At 47.5% G+C, this 24,673-nt stretch overlaps 1 protein-coding gene across 2 annotated transcripts in view; it reads right to left on the bottom strand.

Moving 5' to 3' along the window:
* Window positions 1–7,803: 7,803 nt before the first annotated feature.
* The window catches only part of RHBDL1 (rhomboid like 1), a 32,263-nt gene continuing 15,393 nt past the window's right edge, over window positions 7,804–24,673 (bottom strand). Inside the window, exons 3-8 of one of the 2 annotated variants that reach the window (XM_034420477.3) lie at window positions 23,796–24,020; window positions 22,129–22,277; window positions 17,409–17,521; window positions 12,807–12,907; window positions 12,321–12,381; window positions 7,804–10,814 (exon numbers count right to left, since the gene is read on the bottom strand). In XM_034420477.3, the coding sequence (XP_034276368.1) occupies window positions 10,543–10,814; window positions 12,321–12,381; window positions 12,807–12,907; window positions 17,409–17,521; window positions 22,129–22,277; window positions 23,796–24,020 (921 nt within the window). In that variant the 3' untranslated portion in view covers window positions 7,804–10,542. The remainder of the gene's footprint in view (window positions 10,815–12,320; window positions 12,382–12,806; window positions 12,908–17,408; window positions 17,522–22,128; window positions 22,278–23,795; window positions 24,021–24,673) is intronic. The other variant, XM_034420476.3, reaches the window with a different exon arrangement.

The raw sequence follows: 24,673 nt of genomic DNA, 5'->3' as shown, positions 1-24,673 counted from the left end.
TTTTAACTTGGCCCTTCTAAATTGGTTTTACTCTCACCAGTGATTGTAAGTTGAAAGAATTGCTAGATTTGTTTTGTTGGTGCAGCCAAAAAGGTAGAAGCAAGAAATTTGGAAAATCGGATAAAGTGAAGTCCTGTTGGAAAGCTGCTGCAGCGGAAAAGTTAAAAACGACAACAACAAAAACATTGACCACCAGAGGGCACCAGGTAGCTAGATTCATCCTTTTTTTGGGACTCATCAGGTGTACATAGCCATCTTGGCAACTTGAAGATAGGTGGACTTCAATTCCCAGAATTCCCCAGACAGCATCCTGAACTTACGAGGATGTGTTTGTTTACTGACCCCACAAAATTAAAATGGCACTGAAAAAGATGACTTGGGACTGGCAACTGGCACGTATTTATGACGATTGCAACATCCCAGGAGCATGGAATCGCCATTGGTGACCTTCCCATCCAGCTTCTGGTAAGTAAAATCAATAGAAGAAGCTGGATTGGAGTGGCGTGGTGGCCTAGAGATTATTTATTTATTTATTACATGTATTTATATGCCGCCATTCTCCCGAAGGACTCAGGGCGGCGAACACAAGTTAAGAAACAAGTCCAATAAAATCATAATTTAATCCAAATAATTAATTAATAGTAAATAATAAAACCCGGAATCAGAGTTAGCCTATTTGTTTGAAAAGCCAAGTCTTCAAGTCCCGACGGAAGGAATCACAATCAGGAGGCTGTGAGTTCGATCTTAGGTAGAGGCAGATATTTCTCTCTCACCATGAGAATATATCTGCTGAAACAAACTCCGCATTGGTGACAGGAAGGACATCCGGCCAGTAAACACTCTGCTAGCTCCATTCAGTTGCCCAGACTCCAGATTATGGGGTCGTTAGGTGAAGATGATAAATGGAAGAAGCTGGATTCATTTAACAATTGTGTGATTTACTTCACTGCAGTGATTGCCTTAACAGTGGCTATGAATAAAGTCATAAAATCAGGCCCGGCTCATTTAACGTCTCCTCGCTTAGCAACGGAAATCCTGGTTGTAAATTGAGAACTACCTATACCACTGCTTTCTGGTCTTTTAAAACATTATTTCCTTTATTGATATCTTCAATAAAAAGGAACTGAGGAAACTGAAGCCTCGGAGTATTCTTTCCTTGGGGGTGTAACTTGGAACCCTGACAGATGTAATGAAAGGGCTTTGGGTAATTCCTACTATAGCTCTGCCTGAAGGAGGTACTGTATTTTTTGGAGTATAAGATGCACCTTTCCCCCCCCCAAAAAATAGGGTGAAAATCTGGGTGCGTCTTATATTCCGAATGTAGCCCCACCCAGCTTCTCAAACGGAGGTTTCAGAGGCTGAAAAAAGCCTCAGAAATTAAGCTTCAGAAAAAAAGCCTCCAAACAGAGCTTCAGAGGCTTTTTTTCTGAAGCTGTTTCAGAGGCTTTCAGAGGCAAGAATTTTTTTTTTCTGAAACAGAGTTTCAGAAATTTCAGAGGCAGAAAAAAAAGCAAAAAAAAAGCAAGGCACAGAGCTCACAACCAAGGAACCTGTTGCTAAAATTCACCTCTGGGAACAGCTGATTGGGGGTATTCCGGGAGGCCAATCCACCCGCCAATCAGCTTTTTTCTTATTTTCCTCCCCAAAAACTAAGGTGCATTTTATACTCCAGTGCATCTTATACTCCGAAAAATACAGTAGATCTTTGTTATGTAGAATAGACTAGCCCAGGCCTTAATGGCCCATTGACAAAGATGGGAGGGGGGCTGAGTTTCTGCCTCCCTTTTAGGAGAAATATTCTGCCCTTTTAATATTTCCCAAAATATCTCAATTTTCCTTGGAGAGGGGTGGGTGCTAACCTCCTACAGGAGATTATGGGGAAGGGAGTGGAGGGAGGAGAAAGCAAGACAGTTGTACGATTTTGTTAGCGTTTGCATCGATCCGTTTGCTTGCTACTTTGCAGGGCGATGCTAACACGTTATCTCCTGCCCATCTTCATCTACTCCTTGTTAAGGAGGTAAACATGGATTGGATATTGATAGGTTTCGATTGCCCTGCCTTTGCCTTTTCCCCCTAAGGAGATTGCAGTTTGCAATTCCTCAGCATTAACGCCGCTGGGAGAGATATCACCAATTCATTTACGGCCCATTACAGAGACGTGTTCTGCTTCCAGATGTGGCAGGTGTGCGTGGAGGAGAACGTCGCTCAATCCAGCTTGGAGATGCTACTTAATAATCCTGGGGGGGGGGGGGGCTGAGAAGGTTCCTAATGAGCATTGATGGGGCATATCTGTCAATCAAGGTCTAAACATAACTTCTGAAGAGCTTTCGTGCAAATGTAGAGTCCTCGGTGCTCTCTGAGCTTGCTGATTTCCTTGTAGACATTTCACTACCCAGTTAGGGGTAACATATCTTCAGTGCAAACCACGAGATCACCTACCATCATCATCTTCACTTAACAACCCCATAATCTCTTGCAGGGTGGAGTCTGGGGAACTGAATGGAGCTAGCAGACTGTTTTAACAGGCCGGATGCCCTTCCTGTCGCCAGTGCAGAGTTTTGTTCAGTAGATATATATATTCTCAGTGTTCCCAGAGAGAGAAATATCTGCCTCTACCTAGGATCGAACTCACAGCCTCCTAATTGTGAGGCGAGAGCTCCACCTGTAGGCCACCGCACCACTCCGTGAGATCGCCTACCATGGAGCTGTCTATTTCCATCAAGCTGGAACCAATTGCCCTCCTTCCCATAGAATAATCACTTTAATAAGCTGAATAAAGTGACCATTTCATGGATACATTAATTGCATCAACAAGACCGATGCTATCAGTTCTCAGCAGACACAGGGGCCTGAACACAGTCCTTCCTGCACCTCTTTAAAGCAGCTAAGTCATCTCACAGGATGAGGCAAGTGGTCAATATTGACCACCCAAGGGTTGATGAGACTATCCATTATCGTTACTTTTGTTGTTGTTATTCATAATACAGTACAATTAAAAAGGTAAAGGTTCCCTTCGCACATATGTGCTATTCGTTCCCGACTCTAGGGAGCAGTGCTCATCTCCATTTCAAAGCCGAAGAGCCAGCGCTGTCCGAAGATGTCTCTGTGGTCATGTGGCCGGCATGACTCAACGCCAAAGGCGCACGGAACGCTGTACCTTCCCACCAAAGCTGGTCCCTATTTTTCTACTTGCATTTTTTACCTGCTTTCGAACGGCTAGGTTGGCAGAAGCTGGGACAAGTAATGGGAGCTCACCCCGTTAAGCGGCACTAGGGATTCGAACCGCTGAACTGACGACCTTTCAATCAACAAGCTCAGCGTCTTAGCCACCGATCCAGCGACCTCAGAAGGATGGAAGGCTGAGTCACTCTTCAGCTGGTGAGGATCGAACTACGCCATCACGGCTCTTAAATCAAGATGTATTTCATGGGGATGAAAGACAAACTAAGGTGTCATCCCGAGCTACCTTGAGTAGTTACCTTGAACATGCAGAGCAGAGTTTATTGCGGTTCTAACCAAGATGAAGTGTTGGGACAGATTCAGTCCGGATTCTTATAGCCTGTGTCAGCACAGGTGAACTGAGAACCCAGGGCGTGCAAACTAGCATGAGCAAACTGCAGCTGGCATAGCAAGCTAACAGGATGTAGCATGGGTAAGCTAGGCGAAGTATTCACATGTGGTCGCGTCTATAGAAATGTGTGGTTAGAGCTTAGCAGGAAATGTACTTTATGTTTCTATGCACATATGTAACCTACCTTCCGATATGTAACCCATCTTCTGCTTACGCAAACAAGTACAATAAAAGAGAACGCTAGGAGCAACTCCTGGCTGACTCGCCCCGAGAGCAATCTGGTGTCAGTCTCCTAATTACTCAAGATTTGGACTCCGTGAGTAGCCCACCAGTTTGGGGCGAAAAGCCACAATGAAGTTCTGATTGAATTAGGCTTCATTGACACCAGAAGAGTTTTGATGTTGGCTACATGGATTCCAAGGTCGGCAGTTCAGCGGTTCGAATCCCTAGCGCCGCGTAACGGGGTGAGCTCCTGTTATTTGTCCCAGCTTCTCCCAACCTAAGCAGTTCGAAAGCACGTCAAAAATGCAAGTAGAAAAAATAGGGACCACCTTTGGTGGGAAGGGAACAGCGTTCCATGTGCCTTTGGCGTTTAGTCATGCCGGCCACATGACCACAGAGACGTCTTCGGACAGGGCTGGCTCTTTGGCTTTGAAACGGAGATGAGCACCGCCCCCTAGATCCGGGAACGACTAGCACATATATGTGAGGAGAACCTTTACCTTTACACATATTCGGTTTGAGTTTCGAGCCACGTCAGATTTGCCTGATTGATGCCTCTTAAAAGTACCTGGAAACGGAATACATCAAACATGAAGTGCTCTCCAGCTTCCAAACTTATCCATTTTCCGTTTCTGCAAGATTGCCCCCACCCCCCACTCCTGCAGAACATCTCAGGAGACGCTCATGAAATCCTCTCTTGGATGACAGTGGCGGAGAAAAGTACTAAGAAGCAGAAATAAGGGTGTTCAGGAAGGGAAGGTCATCATCATCTGCTTTTTCAAGGCCACCTTCTGTCTTTTCTTATATTTTATGTAATAAAAAAAAACAGCTTCAGAAGTTAAAAATATGTCGGTTGTATTTCTGCCCAGCTGCAATTTGAAGGGGAAAAAAATGAAAGAAAGAAAAAAAAAGGACTTGCAAACCATTCGGCTATATTTTAAGCCCTTCAAAAACAGAATCGTTGACTAATTTTCTAAAGGAGAGGGAGGGAAAGGAGGAATAGCAGCTGAAAATAAACAGGGCTGATACTGGCCACGTTTGAGTGATGAGGAAGCAGCGGGAAGCCAGCAAAAGACGGAAAGGAACGAAACATTTCTATGTATTGAAGATCAGGTTTTCGAGTTCTCGGAGCATCTGGGGGAAATGTTGGTTTTGGTGGGAAGATAGGTGATTGCAATATGGGCTGGGAGATTTTGAGAAACTAGCTTTCAGTAATAGTAACAGTATAACAGAGTTGGAAGGGGTTTTTGAGGTCTTCTAGTCCAACCCACTGATCAAACAGGAGATTCCTTCCTTCCTTCCTTCCTCCCCCCACCCCTCTCTCCCTTTCCCCACTTCTTTGTATTATTCCTTCCAGTGGTGTAATTCAATTTTTTTTACTACTGGTTCTGTGGGCGTGGCTTGGTGGGCATGGTGTGGCTTGGAGGGTGTGGTTTGGTGGGCGTGGCAGGGGAAGGCTACTGCAAAATCCCCATTCCCTCCCCACTTGAGGGGAAGGCTACTGCAAAATCCCCATTCCCTCCCCATTCCTGGGGGAAGGATACTGCAAAATCCCCATTCCCTCCCCACTCCTGGGGGAAGGATACGGCAAAATCCCCATTCCCTCCCCACTCCATGGGGAAGTATACTGCAAAATCCCCATTCCCTCCCCACTCCAGGGGAAGGATACTGTAAAATCCCTATTCCCTCCCCCACTCCTGGGGGAAGGACACTGCAAAATCCCCATTCCCTCCCCAGTCCTGGGGGAAGGATACTGCAAAATCTCCATTCCCACCCCACTCTGGGGGGGAACGATATTGCAAAATCTCCATTCCCACCCCACTCTGGGGCCAGCCAGAGGTGGTATATGCCAGTTCTCCAAACTACTTAAAATTTCCGCTACCTGTTCTCCAGAACCTGTCAGAACTTGCTGAATTTCACCTCTGATTCCTTCCTTCTTCCCTTCTTCCCTCCCTTGTGTTCCTTCTTCTCTTCTCTTCTCTTCTCTTCTCTTCTCTTCTCTTCTCTTCTCTTCTCTTCTCTTCTCCTCTCCTCTCCTCTCCTCTCCTCTCCTCTCCTCTCCTCTCTTCTCTTCTTCCCTCCTCTCCTCCCCTCTCCCTTCCCTTCTCCTTTCCTCTTCTCTTTCTTTCTTCTCTTCTCTCTTTTTTTTCTTTTCTTTTCTTTCTTGGCTTGCCCGAGTGATTAAAAACATTATATGATGAGAGGCTTGTAGTCTTGGTAGTGTCTTTCCATTGTTCTGTACTATGAAATAATGATAATTTGGCTTCAACCTTCTTAATAGGGTGGTTAAGGAATGGGCTGTTCCTTTTCCCACTGTTTCCCCTGTTAAAGGTCTCATCACCATTAATGTGGCACAAACTGCTGGATCCAAACACCTTTGACCTCTACAGATAGATAGATATTTTGTGGGCGTTGAGGGAAGTCCAGCCTTGTGCAGTTTCTATCAGTCACTAAGAATCTCTTGAAACCTGCATTGTCTTACTGCCCCCTTATCTTACTACAACCGCCTACAACAACACAAAAATAAGCTCTAATTTGAGACTGCACATCTTGAGAGGAAGGCAGGCAGGGTGTGTGAATATGCACAAGCATGCATGGCTGTCCTCCCACACAATCAACGCAACCACACTGGCACAACGCAATGTTTTTGCTTGTTTTTCAGATGCCTTTGTCATTTGCAGCATGCAGGCTCCTGTTGGGGTATTCCAATACCCATGGTCTTCAATCCCTACTTTTCAATCCCAGTTTAGAAGCGGGTTTGCAGAGTTTTAACTAGGTTGGCACCTCCTCTTGCTGCACCATGGTGGTTGATGCCAGCTTGTCAAAGTTGAGAGGACGTTTCTCCAACTTGACATGTGTGGACCAACTCCCAGAATTCCCCAGCATTATGGGAGCTGAAGTCCGACCATCTTAAAGTTGGCTGGAGAATTCTGGGAATTGAAGTCCACCCATCCTAAAGCTAATTTGGGAATTCTGGGAGTTGAAGTCCACCCATCTTAAAGCTGGCTGGGGAATTCTGGGAGTTGAAGTCCACCCATCTTAAAGCTAATTTGGGAATTATGGGAGTTGAAGTCCACCCCTCTTAAAGTTGGCTGGGGAATTCGGGGAGATGTCTTAACGTTGCTAAGATTGAGAGACACAGATCTAGGGTATTCTGCAAAGGCAGAAAAGGGACAAATTAAACAAAAATCAAGTTCAGTGGTATTGTTGTGGTCCGCCAGCAGCCTGCAGAGCTGGCAGCGGAGTCGGACAGCGATGAGGCTGAGGAAGAACATTGGCCAGTCCTGGAGGCTGGGGAAGGCCCGGATGAGGGCTCTGTGTCGGAGGCAGAGATGGGGCCAGGGCCATCAGGGAGCAATGCACGGACTCCGGAGCCTCCAGAGGTGGACAGCAGAGAGGCGGAGGAACAGGAGGAGCCTGTTCCTAGTGCACGTATGAGAAGAGCTGCCAGAAGGCAGGAGCAGATAAAGCAGAGAGGACGACTCGGGAGTAGGGCCAAGATATGATTGGCCCCTCCCATAGGGCTTAAAAGACCAGCAATGGCTCTTGGGCTCTTTGCCGGAAAACAACGTTGAGAGAATTGCTTCTTGTTTCACTGTATTCATTTCTTCTGCTTCTTGAACTTTTGCCAAGAAAAGCCTTTGGCAGTTTGCCTAATTAGCCCAAGGTCGGTGATAAACTGAGGAACGGTGTTTTGAAAAATTTGCTTTCATTTCGTTTGGACTACGCTGAGAATGAGTTCATTCACAGCTGTTCTAATAAAGTCTCTTTGTTTTCGAACTGTTTGTATTTAATACTCACTACTTGGGCCTGGGTCACAACAGGTATTGAAAAACCAACCACCATTGGTTCTGGATGCTTCGGAAGAGATGTTTATCTATTTTCCCCATCACTTTTTTTTTGGAAGAAGAAACGTGTTTCGGAACCATCTGCTGCCTTTTAACTGTGAGTAACCCATCCGTTTAGCCAGCTTTGGAAATTTAGGAGTGACAAGAAAACAAACAGGCAGATGGTGTGCAAAATATTTATTCGTACATACATCTTCCTCTCCACCACCCCCCAGTCACATTTTTTTTAAAATCTGGATTAGTGCATTGCTTTTTTAACAACGTCTCCCTTTCCAACCCCCTCCCCTCCCCTTCCCCCCCCCAGGGCCCTTCCCTTCCCCTCCATTTCTTCCACCAACCGCTCACCCGTGTCTACTTCTCCATCAGACCGAGCCAGCTGTGAGAAGAAAGAGCAAAGAGGGAGGACGACACAGAGAAACATCTGCCAGCCACTGGCCTCTGTCTTATTCCTGGTTTTTGCACTGCCCCAAGGGGGGGGGGCAGAAGTACCCAAATTGGGTTTGAAACCAGAGTGTGAATTAAAACATTCCGTGGATCGTTGCAAAGGTTAGTTGGGTCATGGAGTTTTAACTTGCTGGCTTGGAGATGGTTTTTTTTAGCAGTTTCCAGCCACTGCGCCTCCCTCCACGGACAAACCCTGCATATCATGGCTGAAAAAAAAAATGGCGTTTCCATCCAGGGAGAAAGTTACAAGTGCTGCCGATATCACTGCAGGACCGACCCTGCCCGCAGCATTGCTAGAATCCTGAACGTCAAGGAGAAAGTGGCCACTGGGGGAGAGAGAGTGCGGCCTTAACCCTGTTATGCTCCGAAAATCAGGAGATTGGAATCATTTGGGAGGGCTTGGAAGGAGGCCGGTCTTTAGGTTCAAGCCAAACTCCTTAGCTCTATAACAGTAACAGAGTTGGAAGGGACTTTGGAGGTCATCTAGTCCAACCCCCTGCTCAGGCAGGAGACCTGTACTAGGGATTCGAACCGCCGAACTGCCACGACAAGCTCAGCGTCTTAGCCACTTGAGCCTCTCCATCCACCGCCAACAAAGTGCTTGTGCTTTCTTTCATTTTTTTTTTTAAAGCCAGATTGTCAATAAGGGGAGAATTCATAGGGGAAAATAAATAAATAAATATAAATAACACTTTAGACACGCTCCTTTCCAACTGCTCGGAGAATTATCGCCCGCCCCATCTATACACACACACAACATCCATCATCCCCCCTGGTGGGGAAAAAAAATCTAGAAATTGGCTATCCCTGATGTGACTAAACCCTGATTGTGAAAGCAGGCGACACCAGCCAAACTCTTAGCCTGCACGGGAACAATTGCTCGGTCACGATTCCGTCAGGATCGTACAGATGGTTTGCTGATGGCCTCCATGGTGAGATTTGCAGGGGGGGGGACAAGGGCATGATGAGGTTGGGTGGGGCAAGGACCGGAACCGGAGGCCTTTCAACAGATGAGATGCCCATTGGAGAAGCCACTTTAGAGCCAGAACTGTGGAGACCATGAGCTAATCCCAGAAGTGTCCTCATGCTAAATCAAGCTATGGAACAAGCTTGGAAATATTGGATACCATGTGTTGACCCATGATTTCTGAGTTAGGGTTGCAGACAGGGGTTCCTCTCAGTTCTCCTTAGAGATCTGGAGAGCCCAAGCTGAGACTTTGATCAAGAAGGGAAGGGAGAAGGAGAAGGAGGAAGAGGACAGAAGAGAAGGGAGACAAGGAGGAGAGAGGTGAGGAGGAAGAGGACAGAAGAAGAGAGACAAGGAGAAGAGAGACAAGGAGAAGGAAAAGGAGGAAAAGAAAGAAGACAAGGAGGAAGTGAGAGATGAGGAGGAAGAGGACAGAAGAAGGGAGACCAGGAGAAGAAAAAGAAGGAGAAGAAAGAAGACAAGGAGAAAGAGAGAGATGAGGAAGAAGAGGACAGGAGAAGAGAGACAAGGAGAAGAAAAAGGAGAAGAAGAAAGAAGACAAGGAGAAAGAGAGAGATGAGGAGGAAGAGAACAGAAGAAGAGAGACAAGGAGAAGGAAAAGGAGGAGAAGAAAGAAGTCAAGGAGAAAGAGAGAGATGAGGAGGAAGAGGACAGGAGAAGAGAGACAAGGAGAAGAAAAAGCAGTAGAAGAAAGAAGACAAGGAGAAAGAGAGAGATGGGGAGGAAGAGGAAGAGGACAGGAGAAGGGAGACTAAGAGACGAAAAAGGAGGAGGAAGAAGAGAAGGGAGACAAGGAGGACTGTAGAATCAGAAAAGGAAGAAGGAGGAAGAGGAGGAGGAGAAGAGGAGGACAGGGGAAAGAGGAGAAGAGACAAGGCGAATGGGAAGGAGAGGAGAAGGCAAAGGAAACAATTCAGCCCAATAACCATCACCCCAGGGAATCAGCTGAAGGCACAGCCTTGCCACGGAAGCGGGTCACCAAGGCTGGACACAGCCTGGGCTTCGCTGGGAAAGCCTCCTTCCCTCAAATGGCCAAGATGATAGTAGGGGCAGGAACCTCCATCCTCCCCCTCCAAACCCTATAGATCCTCATGCCTTGAAAAGAGTAACCCAGTGCACACTCCGAAAGATTTGTTTGTTTGTTTCTTCTCGGGGAGACAAGCACCCGTTCTGCAGATGCGGTCAGGGGCACGGAGGATGCCGAGCCCACCCACCCTGAGCTCACCAACCCACCTCCCAGCCTTCCTGCTGCCTCCGCCAGCTTCTAGCCTGGCTTTGCTTTTCCCGCATCCGACGGGATCGGTGCTCTGCCATGCCAGGCGAGGCGTGGCACGCTCCGGATCACCCCTCTCGAGGGTGTCAGTCAGCCCAGCCCCTTTTTCCCCCCCCACCCGATTTTGAAACCCTGCAAGGTTTAGAGCCCTTCCAGGGTCAGCCAGATGCCAAGAGAACCAGGGCTGGGCCGAGGGCTACGGGGGCAGCGGGATCTGCGTCCCCAGAAGGTCGTAGGCGAAGATGTTCCAGAAGACAGCAAAAACCAGGAAGGTGGCGTAGGAGAGGAGCACCACCCACCACCCGCACTGATCCTGCAGGTTTTCCTCGTAGCTGCGAAGGATGGTCAGCCCCATACTGATGCCCACAATGGCCCCCGCCAAGTGGGCCATGAAACTGGGCTGGGGACCGGCGGAGGGCAACGGCGGGGAGAAACGCAGCCAGACGGCCCGGCCCACTTCGGAACTCACTGCAGGGAAGCGGAGAGAGAGAAAAAGAGAGAACGTGGGTGGAAGTTTCTAGTCCTCACGGCATCTCTCGCCACAAAACCTCCGCCTCAGTCGCCTTTCGTGTCAGGGAGCCAAGGAAGGAAGGAAAAAAAAGAAAGGAAGGAATAAACAAGAAGGAAACAAGGGAGGCAGGGGTATCCATGGGGGTCAAAAACGGTCGTGGATGATAGGTATGTAAAAAGGAGGCAGGGCTTGGATCATTCAGCGCCATGTTCAAGCACAGCGAAAGGAGAAGCATTGATGGAAACGGAATCTCTGGTTCCCCCATCTTGCTAACCCCACGTTGCTGTCGTTGTTGCTATTGTTGTTGTTGTTGAATTTACACAAGGAAGGGTATATCTCTGCTGCCTCAGCAGAGCTAAACGGTATAAATGGTACAAAGGGCCTTGATGCTAAGAGAGGTCCTTTAACAGCGCAGGTGGTCCTCGATTTATGACTGTCATTAAGCCTGGAATTACGGTCGTTAAGTCATTGCAATTGTTAAGCGGGTTACCAGGTGACCACGGCTGATTTTACAACTTCTTTTATGTCGGTGATTAGGCAAATGTGGCGGTTGTTAAGCCCCTCAGTGAGATGAGTGGCAAATAAATTGACTGTGACTGACTGACTGATTGACTGACTGTTTGATTGAATGACTGACTGACTGATTAATGACTGACTGACTGACTGTCTGTCTGTCTGACTAACTGAATGAATGAGTGAGTGAGTGAGTAAATGACTGAGTAAATAAATGAGTGAATAAATGAGTGAGTGAGTGATTGACTGACTGACTGACTGATTTATGACTGAGTGACTGACTGACTGACTGACTGACTAACTGAATGAATGAATGAATGAGTGATTGACTGACTGACTGTGTGAATGACTGACTGATAAATGACTGACTGACTGACTGACTGAAAGAATGACTGACTAATTGACTTACTTACTGATTGAATGACTGACTGATAAATGACTGACTGACTGAGCGATTGACTGACTGACTGACTGACTGACTGACTGAATATATTTATCCAATGGCATTTTTTTTTGCTGGAAACCAGAAGTAAATGTAGAAACCTGCAATACGTATCAAAAATTGTGACTGCCTGACTGCAAGACACTACAAACGGCCGTAAATGGGAGACGGTTGCCAAGTGCCCCAAATGCAGTCCTGGGACTTCAGGGGGGAAGTGCAGCTGTCAGAACTTCAAAATCAGGTTATAAACGCCCATGTTGGGGGTGGGGAGGCTCTCGTATCTGTGTCTTTAACTGTTCTTTAAGCGAGAACTAGCTGTATCTGGAGGACCACCGGTCTCCACATGAACGCTTGCAGTTCGCAAATTAGGATATGTGATTGTAGAAACCCAGCCGACCGTAGTTTGTATAATAAACAATGGTTTGTCGTGTTCCGTGAAGCTGATAAATCTGTCAGATGGAGGAGAAGCGCATGAGGGAAAAAAAACGAAGGAGGCAAACACACTTACTGCACACCAATGCCAGCACCATACGGAGGAGTTTATAGGGACAACGCATCCCAGCCCAATTCTGTGGAGGGAGAGAGAAGAAAAGGATGCCTCAGTGACTCAGTTTCCCCTTCCGCCCTCTCCCCTCTGCAGCTGCAAACTGGCCTATTTCAGGCGCCTCACACCCAAGTCCCCAACTCAGGCCCGATGAATTGTGAAAATAACTCTGCCACACTCTCAACTGTCACAGCTGCGGGATTATATATTATTTTCCCGATTTAACTTGGCTGCTGCCCTGGAATGCTGGTGCCAAAATAACCGCCCTTGGCTTGGAAGGCACCTCAGATTCTCCGCTTCAGATTTGGCCATGGGACAGTCCTTCTCGCTGCAATATTTTTGCCTCCGCTCTTTCGACTTGCCCTCAAAATATCGGCGAGGAAATAACAGACGACGCAAATTCAGCAGCGTCTATTTCCAAAGAACGGCTGAGATTTGCCCAATTCTCACCATGACGACGTTGGCCAGGTGAGCTGAGCAGAGGGCGTAGACGCCCCCCGAACCTCCAACCAGGGGGGCTCTCATGTCGGTGATGGAAACGGTCAGTGAACCTGCAAAGAAATGGAAGACGGGAGATGAGAGAAAAAGAGGAACAAAAGTACCTTCTGTTTAAGCCAAACTATCTTCTCTTAATTTTGGCTGGACACTGCCAAATCTAGACACCCCCCTCCCCCATTTGAGAGGGCTGCTCTATTCTCCAAACCTGTTCTGTCCCTGTCCCACACGCACACACACCAACAGACGTTCAAGAGTTAAAGACTAAACCAGCCGGCAAAATCCTTTTCCTTATGATAACAGAATTTGGCAACAACCTTGTGGCTGCCTGCCAAGAGTTTATTACTTAGGAAGAGGAGAGATAACTTCTCCCCGCTTCTGGTACATCAAAAGAAACAGCTCAATAATTACAGAGTCAATCAAGTCCAGAGATAATCCAGCAAAGTCTATAGCAAAAGTCCGGCAATGCAGAATGGCGTGGAAGCTTTCAGCTTTGTTCGTCACAAGGTTTGACTGGACACCACGCTCCCTTTTATACCTTGTGGGGTGTGGTCCAGTGACTCAGCCTAATCTCGGGCACGCCTTTTCTTCTGTTGCGCGCGCTTATCTCTGCGACGCTGGCGTGGATCCAGCCAAGACTCATTACTCTCATCACTGTCCACCTGTGGCTGCGTGGAAGTGCTTGGCCCCGGCCCTATCTCTTGCCCTTTGGCAGACACCGAAGGCACTGCCAGAGAGGAGGGTCCTGGAGAGGGAGGCCTTGCCAACTCCTCTCCTTCACTCTTGGAGTCCTCTCCTGCCGATGACACAGGCTCAGGTAACGGAGCCACAACAAAACCATCCGATGGCAGGACAAGAAATCATGGGTAGATGATCATTAGAGAGAGATCCAACCTAGAGCTAAGGAGAAATTTCCTGACAGAACAATTAAACAGTGGAATGCCTCCAGACTTTGTGGCGCTGGTCCATCACTGGAGGTTTTCAAGAAGAGATTGGACAACATTTTATCCGAAATGGTCAGGGTCTCTGCTTCAGCAGGGGGTTGGATTAGAGGACCTCTGAGGTCCCTTCCCACACTGTTACTCCTTTATTGTGGGTGCTCCGTTACTGGAAGATTTTAGGAAGAAACTGGATCCATTTTAGGAAGATTCTGGATTTGTCCAGAATGGTGTAGGGCAGTGATGGCTAACCTTTTTTTCCTCGGGTGCCAAAAGCGTGTGCGCACGCATGACCGTGTGCCCACACCCATAATGCAATCCCCCCGTGCGCCCCTGCACATGCGACCCTCCCCGCGCTCCCCTGTGTATGTTGGTACGACCCCCCACACCCTGTTTTGGGTCTAGCAGGCCTCCCTGAAGCCTCCTGGGACCAAAAATGGGGCATGGGTGGGGTGGGGTGTGTGCTGCATGCATGCACGACTCCCACGCCCCCTCACGCATGCACATGCATCTCCTGCATACGTGGCAGAGACCCAAAAATAAGCTGGCCGGCGGGAGGCGCGTGCGCATGCGCGGTGGAACTGACCTAGGATGACAACTTGCGTGCCTGCAGAGCAGGGGTGGGTTCTAAATATTTTACTACCAGTTATGTGGGCGTGGCTTATTTTGTGGGCGTGGCTTGATGGTCATGTGACAATTCTTTAGGATTTAGCAGAGGTACTGGTCTACCAGGCTTTTAACTGCTTGCAGAGCTGTACCGATCTACCCATTTATTTTTGCAGGCACCGGTCTACTCATTTGTTTTTGGAGGCATCGGTCTACCACCAAACTGCTTTTTATCACTGATCAGCGCAGCAAGAGTTTAAATAGTTTTTTCCTTCTAGCTGATCAGCTGGGACTCAGGAGGCAGCAATAGATTGGGGGTGGGGCCAAATAAAAGGTAAGAATAATGCGGGGGGCGGGGGTGGGGGTGGGCAGAACCGGTTCGGTGACATCATATCGTCACCACTACCGGCTCAGCCGAACCGGGCCGAACCGGGAGGAACCCACCACTGCTGCAGAGATGGCTCCGTGTGCCACCTGTGGCACGCGTGCCATAGATTTGCCATGACGGGTGTAGGGTCCCCTGCTTCGTCAGTGGGTTAGATTAGAAGACCTCTCTTGCAGGGGTGGGCTGCTGGGGGTTCGCAGGGGTTCAGGAGAACCTCTAGCTAAGATTCTGTGCAGTTCGGAGAAGCCCCAAATCCCACTCCTGGCTGGCCCCACCCGCCCCATCCCGCCCCTCCCAGGAGTCCTCACGCGTCCCCGTTTTGGACACAGATAAGTGTAGGGTGCGCGTGGATGCTTGGGGAGGGTGAAAAACAGGCCTACCGGAAGTTCGGGGAGGCCAGAAACAGGCCCGTTTCCAGCCTCCAGAGGGCCTCTGGAGCCTGGGGAAGTCATTTTTACCCTCCCAGAGGCTCAAGAAAGGCCTCCAGAGCCTGGGGAGGGCAAAAATGCACCTCCCAACGTGTTGCAGGAGGCCGACTAGGCCACGCCCACCATGGCCACACCCACCCAGCAAGCAGGCAGAGAACCCCTTGCTAAAATTTTTGAAGCCGATCCCTGCTCCCTTCCAACCCTTTTAATGCCATTATTGTGGGTGCTCCATCACTGGAGATTTTTAGGAAGAGATTGGACAGCCACTTGTCCAAAATGCTTCAGGGTCTCCTGCTTGGGAAGGGGGTTGGACTAGAAGACCTCCAAGGTCCCTTCGAACTCTGTTGTTCTTCTACTCCCCATCTGCAGACGTTCTACATGCGTCCTTGTCTACCTTACGAAGCCCTCCATTTCTTAGAAACAGAGGAGATGGCCTTGTAGTCCATCGGTGCCAAGGATTAAACTAAAGCTTCCTGCATTAAAAATAACCCTCTGTTGCTGAGCTACAAACCTTCCTTTCCTACTTGAAAGGCTTCTGCTTGTCCATCACCTGGTGAAAATCCCATTCCCCCCCTTTTTTTTTCTTGAATTAACAGCAGTAAAATCTGATTTTTTTTTCCGTCCAGGCTCCCTGGAATTCTTGGAGAAACAAAGTGTTCGGGAAGAACTGTAGTGGAAAAAAAGGGCCATCATGCACCAACTCTCCGTTTCAGTTCTCCAGAGAATGGGCTCCTTCCAATTCTCAATGATTCGAGTAGTCGTGGTTTATGGGTGCTGTAATCCCAACACGTTTGTAGTAGTGGTGAAATTCAATTTTTTTTTTACTATGGTTCTGTGGGCATAGTGTGGTTTGGTGGCCGTGGCAGGGGAAGGATACTGCAAAATCCCCATTCCCTCCCCACACCTGAGGGAAGGATATTGCAAAATCTCCATTCCCTCCCCACTCCAGAGGAAGGATACTGCAAAATCCCCATTTCCACCCCACTCTGGGGCCAGCCAGAGGTGGTATTTGCTGGTTCTCCGAACTACTCAAAATTTCTGCTGCCGGTTCCCCAGAACCTGTCAGAACCTGCTGGATTTCACCCCTGCTTTGTAGGTATCAGGTTTAGGAAAGTTGCTTTAGCAGTTTTTTTAGAGGTTTTTTTTTTTTTTAAAGGATCAGATAGTGATCCTTTAAAGCAGTGGTCCCCAACCCCCGGTCCGCGGACCGGTGCCGGGCCGTGGAGTACCTGGCACCGGGCCGCGCAGCGGCCGGGGGACATGAACGCTGCAGCGCAAAGGCTCCTGGGCCGTGCGCAAAAGCTCCTGGGCCGTGCCCCCACCCCTGCGCGCGCTCAGCGGGCCACGGCGATAAAAAGGTTGGGGACCACTGCTTTAAAGCACTCAGATTCCTGAGTGCTACATGTTTTTAAAAAAGCATCCATGTTTTTCAAAACGAACCCGGCATGTATGGCTTAACCCTAAAAGGCTGGCCCTCTGTGGCTGACCCCTTCTTATAACAGACTAGCTGGACGCCCGTGCTTTGCTACGAAACTATGTGCTCGGGCTTGATAAATTGACACTTGCAGCCTGAAACTTAATGTAGAACGTGTAACTCAGTAGCATAAGAGCGAGTTAATATAAGGCAACTGGCAGTTGGAACAGAGGGGAAGAGGGAGTAGAATGTCCCAGCCTGCAGCATCCATCGGTATTCATCTGGCTAGCATCCTGTCAGTATGTGAGAGAGTTGAGGGGTGTTTAGAAACTCAAACAGTATTTGCTGTGTGAGCAAGAAGGAGACAGGAAGGAGGCTGGGCGTGGGTTAGCTCAACTGTTCTGTAGTAAAACTGCTTCCTGCTGTGAAAGTAAAACTGAAAGTGAAACTCCTCTCCTCTGCTTGTGTTTTGCATTTGGAACCGATTTCTTTTGAGGTGGGGAGGGGGGAATAGAACTCCTTAGCATCAGAGTGTGTTAATAATAATACAGGAAATACTAATGCCCTGATGGTCATTTCGGAAAATCCTTTCTTAGTGAGCACCTAGAAGCCAAAAGGAACATACGTGGCAAATTTCAAGTTTGTAGGCTTTATGGTTCTGGAGATTTCGTGATTAATGTGTGAGTGGTTTTCGCTTTTATATATTTAGATGAATCAAATTCGGTAGCTGAGCTGGAAGACAAAGAGACGGGTGTCCTGCCTAAATACCTGGGGTTCTCGACTCACCTGCCAGGACTCCTGCGAGGTAGAGAAAGCTGATGCGAAGAACACCATGGACCATCTCCAGGGGTACCCCGATCATCAGCTGCAGGAGCGCGTTGAACCCCAGCTGTTCTAACCTGGAAAGGGAGGAAACAGGTTCAACCCTCCATAAGGTCTACTTCGTCTGTGCTTTAGAGAAAAAAGGGCTACCTGTCATGAGGACTAGAACCTTGAGATGATGCATCTGAAATTCTCAGAGCCGCAAACTTCATCTTGGTTTTCCTGCACGCTTTGAACTTTGCCAGTTGCAGCTGTCTAGAGTGGTACCTATTAATCTACTTGCGTTTGCATGCTTTCTAACTGCTAGGTAGACAGGAGTTGGGGTGAGAACGGGACCTCACCCTATTGTGCAGCGCTCGGGACTCGAACCCGGGCTCTCAGGTTTCCCAGCTGACAAGCTCAGGGTCTTTAAACCGCTGAGCCATCCCACCCCCATGGAAATCAATGACGCCTTAAATTTAAACATAGGGTGAAACTCAAAATATTAACCTCTTTGTATATCATCTTTGGATCATACCATGATGTCCTTCTGATTTGACTGCCGGTAAACCTTCCATCCAGTCCCTTGAATTATTGAATTCTACTTCAAATGCCAACTGCCTATCCCATGAAATAATTGCCCCCAGATCTGTGGCTGGCTAGGTGGCTCAGTGGCTATGACACTGAGCTTGTCGATCAGAAAAGTCAGCAGTTTGGCGGTTCGAATCCCTAGTAGAGGTCTCCTGTGTGAGCAGAGGGTTGGACTAGATGACCCCTGAGATCCCTTCCAACTCTGTGACTGTTAAACTGCTTGCTAGCTTTCAGGAAAAGAAAATCTCACATTTGCAATTATTTGATTGTAGTTGGGTGCAGGCCTCCCCAGAGCCCCGTCCTGCTTCCATAGAAATAAAAAGCAGATTCCAAATCGGCCACATCTTTAAACATTTTTAAAAAACCCAAGTTCCTAGTCCTCATCACTGCCAAAGAACCTGCCCAAATCTGTCTTTGAATCCCTTTGCCAACAGCCTCTTTGGATCAAATGCTGCTGTTTTTTGGTATTTATCAATCCTTTCCCCCCACATACTCATACACTACATATCATCCTCCTCCTCTTTTAGCGACCCCATAATCCTTTGCAGGGTGGAATGTGGGCAACTGAATGGAGCTGAGTGTTTACTGGCCAGATGCCCTTCCTGTCACCAATGAGGAGGTTATTTTTCCAGCAGTTATATTCTCATTGTGCCCAGAGAGAGAAATATCTGCCTCTACCTAGGATCGAACTCACAGCTTCCTGATCACGAGGTGAGAGCTCTGTCTCTAGGCCACCCCACCACTCACTCATACACTACATATACTGGGCAAAAATAGCTACAGAAAAATAAGGGGGTGGAAAGGCACAATTCTTTTTTTTAATTATATGAAATAATCAAATTTGGCCATTTGCCCAGCTGTTAGATTTGTTGTCTGCCAAACTTCCTCTTCCCACGATATTTCTGGTCTGCCACCCACTTAATTTGTAAACTTTACATCTGTTCTTTTCAACATTCCCTACTAGCTGCCTTTAAAAAAATGAAAGAAAGAAAGAAAGACGTTTAAAACTAGTCGGGTTTTTTTTTTTTTTAAATATTCTTATTAAAAGGAAGATAGAAATGTGGGATTCTCAGCCTAATCAAGTTAATGAAGAAAGTTGTTCCCAGAATTACAAAATTGTTTTTCTCTAGACAAGTTCTCCATTTATGAGCTGCCATTGGGAATTGAGAATTGCGCTTGCAGAGCAAGGAATTTCTTAAGCGAGTTGCCCCCGGTTTTATGGCCTTTTTTTGCTATGGTCGCTAAGCGAATCGCTGTGGTTGTTAAGCGAATCATGAGGTTGTTAAGTGAATCTGGCTTCCCCCCTTTACTTTGCTTGTCCGAAGCCAACTGGGAAGGTCACAAATGGCAAAACACGTGCCCCCGGGATACTGCCACCGTCATAACTACATACCAGTGGACAAGGGTTCAAATTTTGATCACATGACCCTGGGGATGCTGCAACGGTCGTAAGTGCGAGGACCAGTTGTAAGTAACGTTTTTTTTCCCCAGCTCCGTCGTAATTCCAAATGGTTGCTAAATGAATGTTTGTCAATTGAGAATTACAGGTACAGGTATACTGTTTTCCATATTAACATCAATTATATGCATCAAAATGTTTACTAGTCAATTTTTCTTTCTCAAATAATCCATATTTCATAGAAATCCATCCATTTATCTCTGTATCTATCAAGTAACCATCTATAAAAAAGTTCCCATGTCATAAAATATTCTGAATCTTCTTTTTCTTTAATTTTTAGCATTAACCTATCCATTTTCTGCACGTTCCATTATTTTTTTGATTATATTCTCATCTGTGGGGGTTTGTTCCTTTTTCCATTATTGTGCATATACAATCCTGGCTGCTGTTAAAATATGTAAAATTAAATATGTATATTACCCTTATTATACTTTTCTGATAGCATGCCCAGCAGGAATATCTCAGGTTTCAAAGTCTATGTGTTGTTTTATCATAGCTTCTAGCCATATCCGAATTTTCTTGCAATATTTTTTTTTTGCTTTGGAGCACCTCCACCACATGTGATAATATGAACCCAGTGTTTGGTTACACAAACCCTAACCCAAACACCAGGTTCATTTAGCAAGTCTTTCGCTTAGCAACAGAAATGTTGGGCTCAATTCTAGCCGTAAGTCGAGGACTAGCATTCTGTCTAGCATGCACAGAAATTAGGATGCAATAAAATCTGGGGATTCAATTCTGTTCCAGTGAGCTGCTTTCAAGAGCTCCAGCAACAGATCTGTTTTATTTTGGGATGGGGAAAAAATGTACATAAAGAGCTTTGTACAGTGAAGAGAGAGAGAGAGAGAAACATTGCAGGGTATCACAGATACACAAGAAACAAACTCAACAGCTGGTCGCAACATGGCCAGATGTCACTCGTCAGCAAGTCATAAAAATCCACATCCGCTTCTCCAACATTATGACATATAAAAAGATTGCCTCTAATTCCCTAGCAAGAGAAAATAGAGTTGTGAAACATAACACAAAAAACCTTCCTCCTGCCAATCCTATCTTAACTGCCAGCTAAAACTTCACCATCGTGCTGGATTTGGCCCACCAGGTCTCGGAGAAGATTCACGTCCGCCTGTTACTATACGTGAGTCTATACAACTACCAGCAAAAGCTCCGTTTCCAGGACACGGAGCCACATCAGTGGTGGGCAAATAATCTGAGTGCTTGTACATGCACCCGTTCCAAACACACTTGCTTTGCACTCCTGGCGATGAGTGGCAAGATCTGGACTAATAAAGGAGGATATTTGTAACTCAGGGTTAAATGAAGGGTTCTTGGTGCTCTCTGAGCTTGGTGGCTTTCTTTCTTTCTTTCTTTCTTTCTTTCTTTCTTTCTTTCTTTCTTTCTTTCTTTCTTTTTCTTTTTGTCTTTCTTTGTTTCTTTGTTTCTTTGTTTCTTTGTTTCTTTCTTTCTTTCTTTCTTTCTTTCTTTCTTTCTTTCTTTCTTTCTTTCTTTCTTTCTTTCTTTCTTTCTTTCTTTCTTTCTTTCTTTCTTGGTTCGATTTATATGCCGCCCTTCTCTGGAGACTCAGGGCATCTTACAATGCTTTTAAGCAATAGCCTTCATACTTTTGTATATACCTGCTTAGTAGGGCTTTCGCCCCACCCCCCAAGCGGTGTTCTTTTTTATACAAAGTCAGCTTATTGCCCCCACAATCCGGGTCCTCATTTTACCTACCTCGGAAGGGTGGAAGGCTGAGTCAACCTTGAGCCTGGTGAGATTTGAACTTGCAGTAATTGCAGGCAGCTGGCAGCTAAGTGCTATTTAACAGCGCTTTAGTCCACTGCGCCACCAAGGCTCTTCCACTGCGCAACCAAGGCTCTTAACCTTCTTGGAGACGTTTTGTTACCCAAGCTAGGTAACATCATCAGTGCTAGAAGGCAGTGGGCTTTGTGGAGTGGAAGAGAAAGGAGGGGGAGGAGGAGGAGGAGGAGGAGGAGGAGGAGGAGGAGGAGGAGGAGGAGGAGGAGGAGGAGGAGGAGGAGAAGGAATATGAGGTCCTTGGTGCTCTCTGAGCTTGCTTGTTTTCTTGTAGATGTTTCATTACCTAACTAGGTAATATCATCAATGCTAGAAGCTTTGTGGAGTGGAAGAGAAAGGAGGAGGAGGAGGAGAAGGAGGAAGAGGAGGAGGACAACGACTGTGGGGTCCTCAGTGCTTTCTGAGCTTGCTTGTTTCCTTGTAGACATTTCATTACTCAACTAGGTAACATCATTAATGCTAGAAGTGAGCTAGGAGGAGGGGAGGGAGGAGGATGACGATGGGTCCTTGGTGCTCTCTGAGTTTGTTTTCTTGCAGACGTTTCATGACCCAGATTAGATAACATAATCAGTGACCTGAACTTGCAGACCTGTGGAGCTTCAAAACTAAAGCAGGTCGCTATTTAGATTGCAGATGCTTTGACCCAATTCCACCCAGAAACGGGATGAAGTCACACAACACAAACCGTAACACAAGGTGAAACGCAAGGTGGATGTTTCTCGAGGCCTCCGAGAGACCAGCGCGATGGAACCTGGTGTGGCTGGCAAACCAGCTTCCTCTCCAATCCCGCTTTACTAATAAACGGGAAAGGAGCTGGAAGAAGATATTGTAGACACTTACCCTACATGCATGAACATGTATGTGAGAAACCTCCAGGCCCGGGCACGATGTCCAGGATGGTAGACCAAAGGGCTTTTCATGTATTCTGGATGGTAGGTCTGTAACACCCACTTATTCAGCCGTGCTCCATAGCAAAGGAAAACGATGATCTAGTAGAAAGGAGGGGAGAAAAAATTACCACAATGATCTTCTGTAAATTGATGTCCTTCAAGCACAGTGTTGTGGCCCATACTCGGCCTATGCAGCTGGTGGCTGATTCGGACAGCGAGGAGGCTGGTGTGGTGCTGCGCCAGCAGCCTGTGCAGCTGGCACTCGAGTTGGACAATGAGGAGGCTGGAGAAGAGGTGGTGCCAGAGGCAGGGATTCAGCCAGGGCCTTCAGAACCTCCAGAAGCTCCTTTAAATGAAGAGGATGAAGAGGAGGAGCCTTTTCTCAATGCACGGGTGCGCAGAGCTGTTAAAAGGCAGGAGTGGCTCCTCAGGAGGAGGTCTCCTCGAGAGTAAGGCTTGGGGCTAATTGGCCACTCCCTTAGCCTATTTAAGGAGGAACGCCGACTGAAGCAATTTGCAAGGAACAACTTCGTTCACTCTCCTTCGTGCCTCGATCTTAGTTCTTTGCAAATTGCTTCTGGGCTTTCTGCCAACTATAGTAAGATTAAGATTATTTATTCTTTGGATTCTTGTAGGCTGTTAAGAAAGTTAATTAACAGCCTTTGTTTGGGAAAAAAAACTTATTTAATTTAGTAAAACTAAGGTTTGTACAGACTTTGTGTGTGCTGCGTTCTTTGGGGTCCATATCTGGGGCATAACACACATTGGACCGAAGGCCTTGTTAGCATTGCTGTACTCTAAGATCTTGGTTTGCTGCAAAATCTCTGGATTATGGCCAAGAGGCAGTTCTAGAAGGAGACCAGCAAGCAAAAGTCAGTGGGAGAAGCCAGATCTGCCTAATGACCATGTGAGTCACTTAGCAACTGCACTTAAGGGTGGCAAAAAAAGGTTGCAGAATCGGGTGCAGCTCATTTAACAGTTGCCTTGCCCTGTATCCCCTGTCCAGTTATATCCGACTCTAGAAGATGATGTTCATCTCTCTTTCTTAGCCAAGGGAGCCAGTATTGTCCGAAGATGCATCTGTGCTCATGTGGCCGGCATGTTGAGGTGCACGGAACGTTGTTATCTTCTGAGCAAAGTGGTACCTATTTGTCTATTTGCGTTTGCGTGCTTTCAAACTGCTAAGTGGGCAGGAGCTGGGGTGAGGACGGGAGCTCACCCCATTGCATGGTGTTCGGGTCTCGAACCCCGGGCTACCAGCTTTCCAGTTGACAAGATCAAGGTCTTAATAGCTGAACCATCATGCCCTTCTCCTGCCTTGCTTAGCAATGCAAATTCTGGCTCCAATTGTGATCGTACGTTGAAGACTATCTATATTTAAAAATTCTAACACACACACACACACACACACACACACACACACACACACACACACTCTTTCATCACCTTGACCAAAGCATCAGATTGTGCAGATGTTTCTGACCTAGAAATCAAGATTTACGAGTCAAAGAACTGGAGAACCGACACGTCTGCTTTTAAGGAACTCCTTTCCCTTCCCCCCCCCACCCCCGAGTGTGCTGTGCACTCCGACCCTTGGCAAGCGGCTCCTTTGCACACCTGGGTGAGTGTGACCACAGCCATGAAGACCGGTGGAGGACAGGCACGGTGCTGGTAGAAGTACCACCGTCGGTGCATCTCACACGGGAGGATCTCGTACGCCACGTAGCGCACAAAGCGTTTGTAGAAGCCCAGCCCAGTCTCATCCAGGAGGCCATCCTGAGGCAGGGCCCTCTGTCCATTGGCGATGGCCCGCTTGAAGCTGCTGGAACGTTTGCTGCTGATCTGCAAGGAGAAACAGTGACCCCAACAGCAGGAAAATCACCACTGTGTTTTTCATCATGAACTGCCTCCTAGAGACCCCCTTCCCCCCCCCATTCCCAACCCTGCCTTTGAGCCAAAAATATCTCCCTGGCAGGATATGTATAGGAGAACATCAGGCTGAGCTAGAAGGTGGGGTTAAACATGTCATCCGTTTGGAGTCATTGCATTGCCACAAGAGAAACCAAGCCCTGCCTCCCGTGAATTCCATTTTTATCTAACGCCACTTTAGCTTTGACTGTTAGTTTAAACCTCGAACCTCCGGGAGGGTGAAATAGCCTCCCCTGGGCTCCGAAGGCCCTCCAGAGGCCGGAAGCAGGCCTGTTTCTGGACTTCTGGTAGGCCCGTTTTTCGCCCTCCCAGAGCCTCCTCGCAGGCCCTGCACTTACCTTGCATCCAAAATGGGCCGTGTGGAGACTCCTGGGAGGGGAGGGGCAGGGTGGGTGGGGCCAGCCAGTCCTTGCAACTACAGGTTCAGCAAACCAGATATAAAATTAGCATCCAGTTTGCCCGAACTGGCTGAATCCCACCCCCTGCATATGAGTGAAGGATGAACTTGCACTTTGAAATCTGGACCACCGTTTCTGAAGCCAAATGGGCAACGGCAAATGACGGTT

This window comes from Pantherophis guttatus, chromosome 14, assembly GCF_059756535.1.
Source record: "Pantherophis guttatus breed Tessera chromosome 14, ASM5975653v1, whole genome shotgun sequence".
In the NCBI taxonomy this organism is placed as follows: domain Eukaryota; kingdom Metazoa; phylum Chordata; class Lepidosauria; order Squamata; family Colubridae; genus Pantherophis; species Pantherophis guttatus.
This window is presented reverse-complemented; position numbering and strand designations above follow the sequence as displayed.